Source organism: Zingiber officinale, chromosome 1B (genome assembly GCF_018446385.1).
Source record: "Zingiber officinale cultivar Zhangliang chromosome 1B, Zo_v1.1, whole genome shotgun sequence".
NCBI classification, from domain to species: Eukaryota; Viridiplantae; Streptophyta; class Magnoliopsida; order Zingiberales; family Zingiberaceae; genus Zingiber; species Zingiber officinale.
Genome location: NC_055986.1, coordinates 9,473,424 through 9,489,725, shown reverse-complemented (window position 1 = coordinate 9,489,725; position 16,302 = coordinate 9,473,424). Strand labels below are relative to the sequence as shown.

General features: G+C 42.1%; 2 protein-coding genes across 3 annotated transcripts; both read left to right on the top strand.

Annotated features, from left to right (window-relative positions):
* Positions 1-600: 600 nt before the first annotated feature.
* On the top strand, positions 601-1,839 carry LOC122026130 (protein GRAVITROPIC IN THE LIGHT 1-like). Its single transcript, XM_042584803.1, has one exon. It carries the CDS (start codon positions 601-603, stop codon positions 1,837-1,839), a length of 1,239 nt encoding a protein of 412 aa, XP_042440737.1.
* An 8,394-nt stretch (positions 1,840-10,233) lies between these two features.
* Positions 10,234-11,859, top strand: LOC122038581 (transcription repressor OFP2-like). 2 transcript variants are annotated; one of them, XM_042598418.1, is made up of 2 exons: positions 10,234-11,498; positions 11,620-11,859. In XM_042598418.1, the coding sequence occupies exons 1-2, from the start codon at positions 10,399-10,401 to the stop codon at positions 11,708-11,710; spliced, it is 1,191 nt and encodes a 396-aa protein (XP_042454352.1). In that variant the 5' UTR covers positions 10,234-10,398; the 3' UTR covers positions 11,711-11,859. The 2 variants fall into 2 exon arrangements, with proteins under 2 accessions (XP_042454352.1, XP_042454427.1); XM_042598493.1 differs by lacking the exon at positions 11,620-11,859 and having other exon boundaries at positions 10,235-11,605.
* The last annotated feature ends 4,443 nt before the right edge of the window (positions 11,860-16,302 follow it).

Sequence of the window (16,302 nt, the reverse complement as noted above, 5' to 3'; positions counted from 1 at the left end):
ACCGTATATTTATTTACTGACAAATAAATACTCGACGTGATGATTAATTGAACCAGAAAAAATCTGACATGACCATAATTGAGTCAAAATTGCTGGATTTGAATCACATCGATTAAGCAACGGCGCCTGCCTGCCTGCCTGCCTTGGGTACCAGCGCTGCTCTGTCCATGTCCTCGGGAAAAGCCATGGCGCTGCAACGAGCCACGACCAAGCAGACCGACTCGCAATCTACTCTTTTTTTTTTGTTTTTTGTCCCCACGTCTCTGCCACTCTCCCGATCGACCGAAACCCTAAGCCCTGTTTTCTCTCTTCGTCTCGCGCCTTGCGAGTGGCGAATCGTCGAGCACGGCTCTTGTGCTCCTGCTCTGCTCGTGTGCGAGAGGGGAGGCGCTCGACCGCCTTTGCTAGAACGAAGCCCTTTCTCCATTCTGTTTGTGAGAATCTTAATTTATTTTGTTCAGTTTCGAGTTGTGCTCCTTACTTTGTAGTTTGAAGTTTAGAGTCGTAAAGGATTGGTTTTGATTTGGTTTTTGGAGTGCAAATCATCAGATTGGTCTTTGATGCCTCTGAGCGTCGAGCAAAAGTTCCGATCGACAAACCATGGATCATGAACCACCGAGAACAAGCATGAATTCCTCCATGTCCATCTTTCCCTTCTCCAGGCTGTGCAAGAGGAGGTCAGTGGCCGTGTCAGCGTCCGCCAAGGAGTTCCGGAACCCTAACAACCACTCCTCAGGTAACGAAGCTGTCGATGGCTCCGACGATAACAAGCCTCAGATGACGCACAAGCTATTTGACGCCATTACTGCGCTTAAGTATGCGTACGTGCAACTACAGCAAGCACACCTCCCTTACACACCGAAGAAGATAAAACTTGCTGATGAAGTCGTGGTCTCTGTGCTCCAGGCACTATCTGATCTCGAGGAAAATTACAGGTCTCGGTCTTCTCTGTCGTTGGAGATTCACCGACACGAGGATCTACTGGCACAGCTTCGATCAAAATTGCGCATCAAAGACTTGGAAATGCGCCGACTGAGGTGTGAAAACGAAAAGCTCGATGCAGAAAATGCAGCGCTGGAAAAGTCAGTTAAGCAGAAGTTCTTGCCTAAAAAGATTTTTCATCTGAATCAGGAAATGTCACCGGCTCTGTTCTTGAACGTCTTCAATCTCGCAGCAAAATCTATCCATGAGTTTGCCAAGCCACTCATTAGCTTGATGAAAGCTTCTGGGTGGGATCTCCATCTTGCTGCGAGGTCACTCTACAGCTCCGTCGCCTTTGCCGAAAGGTCACACAAGAAGTATGCGTTCGAGGCATATCTGTCTCAAGTAATGCTCGATCCTGCTCCTCTGGAGGATGAAAGATTCTCACTGGATCAATTAGACGGCGTGATGAATTCTCAAGATCCTTTCGATTATCTAATAGCCGATCCGGATTCTCAGTTTGGAAGATTTTGCCGTTCTAGATATGCATTAGCTGTGCCATCCAAGATGGAGGATTCATTCTTCGGCAATCTCGATCAGAGGTCGTTTGTACTGAGTGACCGGCATCCGAGAACTCCATTTTACCAGGCATTTGTTGCGATGTCTAGATGGGCTTGGGCGCTTCAGGTGATGGCCAACTCCTTCGTTCCAAAGGCCGAGATGTTTTATGCCAAGAATGGGCAGGAATTCACGAGGGAGTACATGGAAGACGTGGTGGGTGGCCTTGTTTCTAGCAGAGGGATGAAGCATGTTGTCGGGTTCACAGTGACTCCGGGCTTCAGGATTGCGAGCACCATTGTTCCCTGCAGGGTCTATTCCTACAGGATGAAAGTCCTCCATGAACAATTCCAGACTTGATCCGTAGTAAAATTAAGGAGGTAATAACACTTCGTTTGCAATTTGAATAACTATGAAAGTATGCCACAAAGTTTCCTATGAATTGTAAACTTTGATCTGCCAGGAGCACACAGGTGTAACAGTATCCAATTTGTACAGAATCTACTTTAACAACTAACAAGTAGCATTTTGTGGTTAGTAATCTTGCAAGTTAGTTAACCTAAAACGGATACTGACATTATACCAACTTTCTTTCCACATGATCTCCATGTTTGATTATAAATTAAAGTGTACCATCAATTTTTGCAAAATTGCTTATTCCTTAATCATAATTTTCTAGATATTCTGAACTCTCATAACAAACTATCAAGTTTTATTTATTCTCCAAAGGATCCTTATTCCTATTCTACTTAATTCAATTGCCCACTATATATCTATATGCACATTCATAGTAGGCATGCATCGCTCATGTATTTTAATGATATGATTAAATTTAACAGTGTTATACATTGGGTAAAAATCAAAATGATATGATTAAATTTAACATTGTATTATAAATTGGGTAAAAATGAAAAGAGTGTTTTTCCTTCAAATATGTGTGCTCCTTTGTTTTTTTCTTTGTTAACCAAAAGTACATTCTGCTCCATTGGCTCTTATTATAAAATTACATAAATACCCTTTTACTGTTTATATTATTATCTTCATCATTGGCATTAAATTTTTAATTGATCGGTCAAGTATATTGATAGGATAAGTGTGCAGTATAGTAACTATAATTTTATAATTATTATAATGAAAATATCGTTAACAAGATAAGTTTAAATGGTAGCAGTTAGAGTCTTAGTGGTAGAATTTAGGATTTCATAGTAATTAAATATAGTGACAAAAGATGGATATGTTAGTCTTAGTTCTCCCGTCAATTAATTTTAGGATCAATCCAAAGGAGATAAATTATAGGTAGCTATTAGTTTTTGGAATAATGACTAACACACAAGGAAGACATTTATCTCGGCTATGTCGAAATTCGAATCTCAGATCTTATAATTACAATACCTTATATGTTAGCCACTAGATCATTCCGATAGAACTTCATAGCAATTAAATATGTATGAATGCTAGGTAAATAAGTTAAATATATATTATAGCATATGCAAAACCGGAAGTATTACAACCTGAATATTTTTAAACAAGTATGTATTACCAAAACTATAAATTCAATTGCCCTATATTTATCTTATATACGCATAGCCATGCCTATATTTATCTATATACGCATAGGCATGCATGGCGCATGTATGTTAATGATGCTATTAAATTTAATATTGTATTATAAATTGGGCAAAAGCACAACCCATACCAAAACTCCTCTTATAAAATGACTTAGATTTCTTTATGTTTATTATTTAACATTATTATTTCATATCATACGTAATAAATCTTGAATCGGTCAGTCAATTGTATAACAGCGCAAGTCCACGTTATAATAACTACAATATTGTAGCTGTTACAATGTAAATTGATGGCTCACTCGAACTCCTCTCCGAAAAGCTTGGATCGTTCTTTCCACTCGTGAGATCTGGTACCCTAAGATGTAATACTGATTAGAGCTTGAACCGATTTGGTGGCATGGCCCCTTGATGATTAAGTCAACCACCAAGAAGAAGGGAAAAGGATGAAGTAAAGAAGAAGAAAAGGATAGAAGTTTGGTGGAGAAGATATGCCTCCGCTTGCAAGAATAAAAGACCAACATACATACAACCTATCATCCGTGGTGTTTACATAGTTGTTAAAAGGGAATCTCTATGTCACCTGGTTTCGCTTCTTTCCACTTCTTCTCGCTTTAGTTAGTAAAGACAAAGTTTCTAATAATCCATTATTATTCTTCCAATCCTTGATTGGCACGTGCAATGACGGAATAAAAAAATTTATTGCTCTCAGGCTATTCTCAAATTTCCCGTGCTAACTTTCTCTCTCACACATTATTTTTTTTGTTTAGTCGTGTTAATTAATAGTTTTTTCATGTTGTACTCATCCAGGCCCCCCGGGCTATAGCCCGGGTAAACGGAAGCTTGGCTTTGCCCTTGGCCACGTGGGGCGAAAAAGACCTTAAGGGAATCACTTCTGACACTCATTACTCATCTCTCAATTTATTGATTGCCACATACTGTGAAAAAAGAATTAAGAGAACCACCTCTGACATTCTCCATTGCCATATTTTAATAACCAGAAGCTTCATCACACTTGATATATGGGAAATGATTTGATTTTATTAAGTGAAGAAATCCTCAATGTTCAATGAACTTAATAATATTACTTTGCAAAACTTTGATTGGATTGCTCTGCATAACTCAATGATGTTGCTTAGTAGACTTTAGTGTTATTGCTCGACGGATCTCGATGATATTATTCTACGGAGTTTAGTATTATTGCTCAGTGGATCTTGATGATGTTATTCTACGAAATTTAGTATTATTGCTAAGCATACCTTAATAATGTTACTTTGCATAATTTAGTATTATTGCACGTTGGACCTTCAATATTATTGCTTTATGGATATCTCCATAACATTGTTTTATGAGACTTTGATGATGGAATTTGGCCGATCACCTCAGATTTAATGTTACCCAACCTGGTTAATCATTTTTTTTATGAAGCTTTGATGATATTACTTGGTAGACCTTTGATAATGTCATTGGACGAAACTCCACTATCGGTCTACGGAACTTTGGTTATATTGTCCGGCATTATTCATTCAATTTATGGGGTGGCACCTAACTATATTACCCGAGAGATTATATTACTCAGAATAAACTCGACTACCATCATAAATATTATTGAATATCCATGTTATAGTATATATGAACCCTTAGTTATTATAATATGAATATTTTTGAACATGTTAAATATACATTTTTTTAACATGTTAAATATACGAAGTAGTTATAATTTTATAGTTACACGCTACTCTAATATATACTTATTCGGTTCGTTTAATTGATTCATCACTTCAGAATTTAATACGGATAATACAAATTAATAATGTGGAATAATATATTCAGTTGAATTGTGCTTGAATAATTTAGAAAGCCCATAAAAAACAAGGCGCCCTTTTATTATTGTCCTTATAAATTTATTATTTCTTGAATAAGTCCATAATTTTAAGAACATCGGGATTCTCAGGGCAAATACAATAACAATAGCACGACTGCATGTGCAAAGGGCTACGAAAAGTATTGCATTTTTTTTTTCATTAAATCCTACAATTTGCAATTATAATTTTTTAATTATGTGTCTGAGCTGGAATCCTTTTCATTAACTGCCTCTGAGGACTGTAACGGGGATTGTTACGCATGATTTACTTTCCTCGTGTATCGTATAGGACAGTCCTACTTGTCAATTGAACTCGATCTTTACTGAAGCTAGCCTCAGCATTTCCATGGGTGAAAACATGGCCTCCATCATCTCGTCAAAGTGCGGAGACAAAACAACTGCAGCTGTGCATCTTTTAGGTGGACGACCAAATCACGAACAGCAGCCTGACAAGAAATCGCAGCTTCGCCAAATCTCCGCACAATCCAACGACAAGACACCTACCTTCACCAAACGACTCTCCCTAAGATGAGAGGAGAGGGCCAGTTTCATCCTCCTTCTAAGTAGGTGTGAGGGTGAATAATAAGTTAATTCGGTTAATTTAATATTAATTTTATATAATTTTTTTATTATTATTTTAAATAAATTTAATTAATTTGATATTAATTGAAATAATTAATTTGATTAATTTAATTTTAATAAAATTTTAATTTGATTTAATTAATTAATACTAAATTAATTTTTGATTAATTTATGAATCGAATTAACTGAATACATATCCTATTTTTTGATCATTCTCTTTCTCAACAATGCAACCCACAACTCGGTGCTTACGAACGAGCCTGCACGCTGCATGCAGCTTTTAACCTACATGTAATATCCTAAGAGCACCTGCATTGGTGTGTTCATGGACTATTATAACGTTCAATGAACGTTAAAACCAGTGTAGCGCAAGAATTAATTGGGTTGGGCCCACACAAAGGCAAGAACGCGTTCAATTCATTGAACGCGTTCAATGTCTTTTTTTTTTTATTTTTTTAATACCTATGACCCACCACAAGTATTTTAGAGAGAGGAAATAACGTTGAGGAAAATAAAAAAAATCCCTATGGCCCACCACAAACTTATTATCTCTATGGTCCACCATAAACTTATTCTACAATATATATAATCTATTAAAAAAAATTTAAAAATCAATTAGACGTTGGGAAACAACGGCAACACAACGGATAGTTTTTTATTTTCAACGGCTATTTCAAATTTCAACGGATAATTTTTTAAAAATATATAAAATTTCATCTATAAATACTCATCACCTTATTTCAATCTTTCAACACCTAAATCCCTCTAAAATTCTTCTCTTATTTTCCTCCGAAATGGATGAAAATAATCGAGAATTTTTTAGAAATTTTGTGAATTACCAAAATTTGCCAGAAAAAAATCCTTCTCCTCAAAATTCACAAATTCCACCAAATTACCCATTTTTTCCATATCCACCAAATTATCCACATAATCCATATCCACCAAATCCATACGGTTCATATCCAACAAATTATTCATATAATCCATATCCACAAAATTATCCATCTATTCCACATGCAACTGGTATGCCTTTTACATCTCCGACGGAAAATGAGCCGTTTAGTCTGACTTTTGTTCCAGAGACTCAACTGTTTGACCGTGAATCCCCAATTGAGCTCGTAAATTTGGAGAAGGTGGATTCCGACACTGCAGGTAGAAGAAAGCGGTCAACATGGAGTAAGGTTGAAGATGAGGTTTTAGCAAGATCGTTTGTTACTATCAGTGATGATCCAATCATCGGCAATGATCAGAAGGTGGATGCTTTTTGGGGACGTATTGCAAGCTACTACAATGAGAATCGTCCTCCAGGTACACCCAATAGAATTGCTAGTGTCATACGATCGCACTAACACAATACCATACAAAAAAAGGTATATCGCTTCAACGCAAATTACAATAGTGTTTATAGTGTGTATCGTAGCGGCCACAGTGATGAGGACATATTACGGCTTGCATATGAAAAGTATCGCGAGGAAAATAATGGCATTGCATTTAATCTCGAGCATGTATGGAGAATCATAAAAGATCGTCCAAGCTTTACTCCACAGTCCGTTGATCACCTTGTTGGCACGAAGAAGGCAAGGACCTCGGAGTCGGGGGCAAGCAATACTTCATCTAACCAAGATGCGAGTCTACATGTAGACCTAGATGAAGAAGAAACTCGTCCAATGGGTCAGCATGTAGACCTAAATGAAGAAGAAACTCATCCAATGGGTCAGAAGGCAACAAAAAGAAAGGGGAAAGGCAAAATGAAATCAGACATTGAAGGTATGACAATAAATTTGGACAATATGTTTGCAAAGTTTACTGAGTATACAAGCATAAAAATGGCTGAAGTTGAAATGAAAAAACAATAACTCAAAGTTGAGGAGATGAAAGCAAACGCTGCCGAGATGAAAGCAAAAGCTGCCTTAGCCAAAGTTCAATTAAAAGAATATGCAATCCTTTCAAAGGACACTTCGCAAATGACAGAGGAGCAATTAATCATCCATGAACATCTATGCCAAGAGATTAAGGGGAGATGGAATATGTAATTTTTATTTATTGTAATGTTCAATTATTATATTTTCAATTAAGGTAATTTTCGATTATTGTACTTTTCAATTAATGTAACTTTCAATTATTGTACTGATCACTAAGTCTAATTTTTTATTATTGCAATTTTCAATGAACCAAATATTTTAGTCATCCATGAATAAATAAATAAATTGGGTGACCCACCCAAACAAGTATCCGTTGAATATTTTTTTAATTAATTAATTAATGAGAATTATTTTAGTAAGATAGTCGTTGGAATATGTGTACAATTAGATTAATAGAAAATAGCCGTTGGAATATATCCGTTGACAAGAAAAAAATAAATAGACACCTTGTGCTCTACAATTCTTATTCTAAACATAGACTTGCATTAGTTTCATCCAAAATGTCTCAATCTTCAAGTAGCACCAGCTATGACTCGACAAGTTAAAACGAAGTCCAAGTTGAAGTTGGCGACGAAGGTTATGATCCGGGGAATGAGCTAATGTCATTGATACTTCAACAAAGTCAACAAATAGTTGAAGCATATCAAAGTAATAACGAAATGCGGCGAAGAAGAAGGTTCATCCAAAGAAATCGTGAAGCCGGACATGTGAGGCTCTTCAATGATTATTTCTCCACAAACCTGGTGTATCCAGATCAAATATTTCGAAGACGATTTCGCATGCGAAGAGATTTATTTTTTCGCATAGTTAATGCACTTGAAAGTCATTCTTCCTATTTTCAGCAAAGGGATGATGATGCGAGAAGAAAAGGCTTGCACCACTACAAAAATGTACAGCTGCGATTCGCCAATTGTCTTATAGAGTTCCAGCCGACCATCTTGATGAGTACCTACGCATGGGTGAATCAACCGCCATCAAGTGTCTGTTCAAGTTCTGTGGTTATGTGGTTGAACTATTTGGTGATCGATACTTGAGAAGACCGAATGCTGATGATGTTCAACGTCTTCTTCAAATGCATAATGAGAGACACGGCTTCCCTGGAATGTTGGGCAGCCTTGATTGCATGCATTGGGAATGGAAAAATTGTCCAGTTGCTTGGAAAGGTCAGTTTACAAGAGGTCATGGATCACCATCAATCGTGCTTGAAGCGGTCGCGTCTCAAGACTTGTGGATATGGCATGCATTCTTTGGTGTCGCAGGTTCACGTAATGATATTAATGTGTTGTACGAATCTCCCATATTCAATAACGTCTTGCAAGGAAATGCTCCGGAGATTAATTTCACGGTCAACGGGACTCAATATACAAAGGGGTATTATCTAACAGATGGAATATATCCGGAATGGGCTACTTTCGTGAAGGCTTTTCCTTGTCCAGAAGATCCCAAGAGGAGGTTGTTTAAGGAAAGACAAGAGGCTGCAAGAAAAGATGTTGAACGAGCATTTGTGGGCTCCAAGCTCGATGGGTAATTGTCAGAGGTCCAGCTCGTTATTGATACAGAAAAAAGTTAAAACATATTATGTTAACCTGCATTATTTTGCACAATATGATTGTTGAAGATGAGGGGGAGCAGGTGACAAATTGGTACAACAATGATGAAGGTGATGAACCCGCACAACATATCCAAGGTTCAAATCGAGGATTTCATGATTATCTGCGGACAAATTCCGAACTACGTGACAGTCATGTGCATCACCAACTTCGTGCAGATTTAGTTGAACATATTTGGTCACAATACAACAATAATCCTTGAAAGTATTGTATTTTAAGTTTATGCAAGTGTAATTTTTTTTTATGTTGTACTCCTTCATTTCAATTTTATATTAATATTTTAATTTTAAATAAAATTATTAATATTATTATTTATTTTAATTTTACATAAATAATATATTTTAAAATAATATTATTAATTATTTTAAATAATAATTATTTAAATTGTGTAAATATAATTGAAATTATAATAAAAATAAAGATGAATGGACAGCGGATCCCACAAATAATGAAGGTGGTTGTTAAAATGAATGTGAGAGAAATGGATGTGTTAATATGATGTATATGTGGCATGTGGGTCCCACACTTTTTGATGAGATGGTGGGTGTTATAACACCCACCAATGTGGATGATTTTACCTTAGCAGTCCGGAGTTAATCCACGTCGTGCTCTGGCTTTGAATTGCGTGATGATCTCTGTAACACTTCGAGTAAAAAAAACAGAAATAGACTGCAAGAGGTTGCCCCGAAATGAAGAAACACGAAGCAGACAGCTAAACTAAAAACCATGTGCGATGGGTACTTAACACGAATTAAAGATGGCCGGGAATTGCTCCAGTCTAAGTACTACTTCTGCGCAAGAAACAAAAATGGCACGAGTATTTCATAGCGAACGATCCGATTGCGAGATAGATCATAAAGAATTGCTTCGGTTCCATGATATGATAATGTTCTCAAGGAAGCGAAGGGAATCTCCCTGAACTTGAGGTAGCTAGCCAGAGCAACAATTGTGCTACTCGACAGCGGTTTTAAAACAACAATACAATATTTCGGTGATTGTTCCCAATGTCCTCCGTGTATTTGCTCGAACAACAAAGAAGAAAGAATTGCATCAATCCGTGATTGTGTATTTTGATACTTCAATAATAATAAAAAATTGGTGAAAACTTTTTGTCTCGTCTGCAATATGGACCCGAGGCATCAACCTACCTAGTGCTTGAATATTATCTGCATGGACCCAGCGTTCAATTGGGCAGAGACAGACCGTGAGTCACTTTCTTTATTCCTCCTCCTCCACCTCCTCCTCTCCTTCCTATTTATCTCTCACCACCTCCGCTCCAAATCAAGTTCACTAGCTAGATCTGGTGCAAAAATTTAGGCACCGAGCTCTGAATCATCTGCAACTTCTTAGTTTGGGTCAAATTTGGCTACTCTGTAATGGGAAACCATAGGTTTCGACTTTCGGACATTATGCCGAACACTTGGTTCTACAAGCTCAGGGGCATGAGCCGCAGAGCGAGGAAAAGCGACGGAAGTCAGCCGTCGAAGGCGGCGGCAGCGGCGGCGGCCTCGCCGAAGACCGTTCGGTCACCGGCGAGCAAAGTGCTTCCTAAAAGAGCCTCTTGCTACTTCTCTTGCAGAACAGAGGCGGAGAGGTTCTCCTTCTCCCCCACCCACTCCAAGGCCTTGGACACGCAATTCCCTTGCGAGCCTCATCGGAATTCCAAGAAGCGGAGCAGGAAGAAGCACCTCCGAACTCCGCCTGTGAAACCCATGCTGGTGGCCTCCTCTGTTTCCGCCGGCTGCCGCTCGAGAGCGTTGAAGTCGGAAGAATTGCTGACTCCGGTGCCGTCGCCGTCGGAGACGCTGACGGTTCGACGTGACCTCTACGTGAACGGGGAGGAACTCGAGTTCGATTTCGAGTCCGACGACGTGGAATCACGGTTGCATTCTGCAAGTTGCTGGTTTATATCCTCTGCCACTGACATGGACTCGAGCAAGAACTCGAAGCTGGATGAGTTTGAGCTCGAGTCCGTCTCCGAGCTCAAACTCCCGCCGATTTTAACGAAGCCCTCGCGCGAAGAAGCCAAGTACGACGACAAAAGCATGGAAAGCAACTCAAGGACTGATCAAAATTCAATCTTGGTTAAGGAGCAGAGCAAGAGCAAGAGCCAGATCACGAACCAGAGCCAGAAACTAGCGAGGGTCTCTCCCGCCAGCCTCCGCCGCCTCCGAATGCGAGCCAACTCCCCGCGGCTATCGAGCAAGAAGGCAAGCAACAGGCGGACGGCGACCACGATGCAGCAGAAGAAGGGCTTGCCGTTTCCGTCGAGCTACTTGGTGGTGAAGTCGTCGTCGGATCCGCAGAGGGACTTCCGGGACTCGATGATGGAGATGATCGTGGAGAACAACATCCGCGCGTCCAAGGACCTGGAGGAGCTGCTCGCTTGCTACCTCTCCCTCAATTCCGACGAGTACCACGATACCATCGTCGACGTGTTCCAGCGGATTTGGTTCGATCTCACTAACATCAAACTGTAAATTAATCTCTACCGCCATCTTTATTTCATATTTATTTATAATCTCTGAACTATGAATATCAACGAATGAACAAGTTAATTTTTAATTCTCACCCCACAAATTAATTACTGCGTGCAGTCCGGAGAACCTTGAGACTGAGAAATATAAATGTCTAGAAAAAGGACAAGTGAAAAGAAGTGTTGACAAATCTACCTGCTGCGATGAATAATAGACTTGTGCATTGATCGAAGCGATTGATGGTGGGATGTAGCGCCCCTATTGATCGCGTGTGAGCTCCAAAGTAAATGGATCTGTAAGTACAGTAATATTAATGTCGAGTCAGGAAGGAGTTCTCTTGTATTGATATTATGACGTTCAAGTTAGTCATCAATGATGGAAAAACAGAATAAAGAAGCGGAGCTAAAGAAGCACAGTAACAATAGTAACAGTAATCTCCCATACCTCCGATGAAGATTGGACCTCTTTATATAGGGTTTCGGGAGCGTGCGTGCACGTTTCTCAAGGTGTGCACGCTTCTCAAAGGTTTCCTTGAAAAGACATGCCAGAAAAGTATCTCTGACCTCATACCTTAACGACCCGAGCATATCTCTGAAGTGATAGTAGAACCTTCCGTCGTACGATCCTCTACTTAACCATGTTGCCAACCATGCCGTCTGTCGGGGGGCACGGGCTCCTAAAAGGATATTGTCAAATCCTCTTTTTTTCCGTTACTGGGCCGAGCGGGTGAGTCGTTCGGCCAACCATCAGCCGTCCGGACGCTATCGTTCTCGAGCCGAGCGACATAGCCGCTCGGCCAACCTTCCACTGTCCGAGTTCCGCTGTTGTGTCAAGTGGAACTGTGTCTGAATGTAGTTACTTGGTCGCGACCCCATTTTGCTGGTTCTGAGGTTTTATATTAGTCCGAGTAGGTTGGCTGCTCGGCGTGTGCCTCAGCGACACATACTTCTCTTAGCGTCAGAAGTTCGGTACGTGGCCGAGATATGATGATGTTGGATCAGCCATTTTTTATCTCGGTTGAGCAAGTGGGTTACCTGACTGCCCGATGATGTAGGGGAGTTGACCACGCATTGACTTTGACTTCCACCGTGGCCTTGCCCCTCCTTGGGGTGAGTCTCATATCCCCGCATCACATGCATCTTCCTCAAGACTAGTCGAAGGAGGCTGCAAGTCTGGCTGACTGGACAAAAAGTCTGGAGATCAGTTGGCCGATCTATCGGGATACTAGTGGACTCCAGTCGGTCTGCCGAAGAGTGTCGGTCGGCTATAGGACTGATCCTTGAGGTTGATCGGCTCTTCGAGTACTTGTACTTGGGACTTTCTCCTTCGGTGTCTTTGAACGAGTGCGGTCAACGCTGACGTCACCTGAATCTCTTTGGAATTCATGCAGATTGCCTCCATGCCCGTTAATGACGTCCATTAAATGCGGACCAATGAGAAAATGTCGTCGCAGTCACCGAAACGACACGCGCTGATGTGACGTTTGACGGTTTGAATTCTACGACTAGATTTATGCTCCGGTTCCCGTGACTTAGATCAGACGGCTCCAGTTGACCGAGTTCAAAGTTTATAAAGCCTCAACGCCAGCTTCCTTTTCTCACTTTGCATCTCCTGCAAAAGCTGCGGGCGACATCCTGCGCGATCCATGCTCCGGCGATCTTCTGCATCTCATCGGCGGCGACTCTTTCTCCTCCTGAATTTTCCCTCCTTCAATCTTTTTGCCTTACTTTTCGCTCCCCGCTACTTTCAGTGCTCGCTTTGTATTTTTTGCTCGTATTTCTTCCCCTCGGACTCTTTTACTTTCGTATTTTGGCAATGGCGAGCTCTGCACAGTCGTCAAACCCTGCTCCTGGACTCTGGTACAATACCATGAAGACCAGGTTCGATGCGGGCAACGCTGAGAGCCTCAAAAACGCTTTTGAGCTTCCCTCTTATCACGAAATCATTCTGGCTTTTTTGTCCAATCGGCCCAATGATCCGCCAACCGACACCATATGTCTGTTCTGAGATCATTTTGTGGTCGGTCTCCAATTCCCTATCCACCCTTTCATCATCGAAGTCTGTAATTATTTCCGCGTTCCCCTTCAACAACTCCAGCCGAACTCTTTTCGCTTGTTGTGCGACATCATTATGTCGTTTCGACTGCACAACATTCCTTTGGTCCCTCAAGTTTTCCATTAATTTTATTATCCCAAGCAGCCCGAACTAGGAACATTCCTCTTTCAGTCGCGGGTCGGGCTAGTTTTCTTTGATAAAATGCCAACTTCCAACAAACATTGGAAGAAATATTTCTTTTTTATGTGACTTCCCGAATGACCCAGCTTTCGGACGCGCTGGTAGGTCGGACTACCACCTCAACCTGATATGAAGAAGTATAAGAGTTAGCCGAACTATCTTCATGCGGCGTCCATGATGGCCGGTCAAAAATATGGCATCCATAAGCTGCTGCTGGAAGGTGTCATGTACATCTTCGGCCTGAGTCCAATCTGCACCTGACTCCCGAGCGGCCTAGGTATGGAACTTCTTGGATCCTTTCCTTTCAGTCTAACTGATTTCTTGTTTTCTTTTGCAGCCAAAGTCATGATGCGAGCGCGAGTGGCCGGCTACACAAAGCTTAAGGATGCCGAGGTTGAGACAGTTGCTGTAAAGGAATTGGCGAGCGGCGGCCTAACACCGATCGACTCCCATGAAGGTGCGCTCGCCGAGAGTGGGAAGACTCCCACTGTGGGCGAGGGTGCTGCCGACCAGACACCTAGCATCGAAGTTGCTGGAGAGCCTCTCCCAACCCTTGAGTCACAGCCTGCCTCCCGGACTGAAGGCTCCGAGTTTTCTGGTGATGGCGAGCCTCTTTCCCAGCGCAAGAGGCATCGAGCGGACCAGCCTTCCCGATCTGCCACATCAACGGTGAGGATCGCCGAGCGGGTAGGTACTTCATCTCTCGTGGACATCCCTAAAACGGCAGAGGCCACTTCATCTGATCGGACATCGTCCCTGGTCGAGCTGCCGCGAGAGACCATTGCTGCACAACCGGGCGCGTTTCTACCCCCGACCCGACGAAAGGTTTTGTAATCCGATATCCTCCCTACGTCGCCCAACCTTCCGATCCAGTGGCCTCTTCCCAATCGGCCCTGAGCGAACGACAGTTCGTGATAGCAATCCTTCACCTGCCAACGGAGGATTACCTTGAGTCGAGCGCCCAGCTGCGCACTCCCGACCACAAAATTCTCATCTGCGGGCTGCTTGCCGACATTTGGGAGGAAGCTAGGGAGTGAACAGCGACGATGCCCTGGGGGGTTCTCGCCAACAGCCACCTGCAAATGTCCACTGGGGTATGCATTTTTCTACCAATTCACGATTTACCTTCGATTGACGCTAACATTTTCCCGCCCTTCTGCAGTACTGGGTGGAGAGCGTAGCCCTGTGTCAATGGCTCGCCTTTGTAGAGGATGAGCTTAAGAAGCTCAAGATCTCGAGCGGCGCGCCCTCCTCCCAAGGGTCGTCAATCGCCAATCTGAAGGCCGACTTGGAAAAGGCCAATAGGCTCCTTGAGACCGAACGGAAGAAGTCCGCTGACCAGGAAGTCCTGCTGGGCCGGCTCGAGACAAAGGTAAGCACTTATGATAAGAAAATCGAGCTGGCCACAACGAGGAAGAACTGAACCATCGCCGATCTAGAGCTGAAAAATCAGGAGGCCTGGAATCTCGCCCAGAATCTCAAGGAAGCTGAAGACTTCCTGGTCGCCGAGCGGAGCTATCGCTCAGCTGGAGAGACTTCCCTGCGGGAGGAGCTGAAAGCAATGAAGGACGCCTTGGAGGCCTCTCGCGCTGCTTTGACGACCTACCAAAACAACGAGCCAAGCCGGTTTGAAGAGATGAAGCAGGCTTACCTCCGCTCGGACGCATTTACGGATAACGTTGCTCGACGAATCGTTCGTCTCTTCGAGTTAGCCATTGACGGGACGCTACAACAACTCAAGGCAGACGACCATCTCCCCGCCGATCTGATGGACAACGTCATCAACCACAACAAGTTGAATGACTCTCTGCCTGATGACGTTCTAGATTATCTAGAGTGAGGTTGAGCGTCTATCCTGTAAAAAAAAAGATTTTGGAAGTTTGAATGTATGCTTGCCCATTCGGCGGTGCACCCCTTTTTTTCAATGAATGTTCGCCCGTTCGATGAAGCTTTCTTTTTTATACTTTTCCTTAAATTGTTTATGTGCATTATCCCGAACGGATAACGCCTTTGAGGACGTCTGTCTGAGCGGCGTGTCTACGGCTACATCAGTTTTAACATCGCTGCTCGACGATTTAACGAAGTCATGGGTTTAAGATCGCCGCTCGACCGTCGATGGTGACACGCGTTTAACGTCGCTGCTCGACGATTTGACAAAGTCATGAGTTTAAGGTTGCCGCTCAACCGTCAATGGAGACACGCGTTTAACGTCGTATCTAGACGATTTGATGAAGTCATGGGTTTAAGGTCACCGCTCGACCGTCGATGGGGACACGCGTTTAACGTTGTCGTTCGACAATTTGAAAAAGTCATGGGTTTAAGGTTGCCGCTCGCCCGTCGATGGGGACACGCGTTTTAACGTCACCGCTCGACGATTTGACGAAGTCATGGGTTTAAGGTCGCCGCTCGACCGTCGATGGGGACACGCGTTTAACGTCGCAGCTCGACGATTTGTCGTGTCGCTCAACACAGAGCTTTGAAACCCTTTATTTTTTACTCTTGCCCTATATGCAAAAAGTACAGGGATGCAAAGACATTAACTGTTAAAAGACGCACCTCTCACACGCC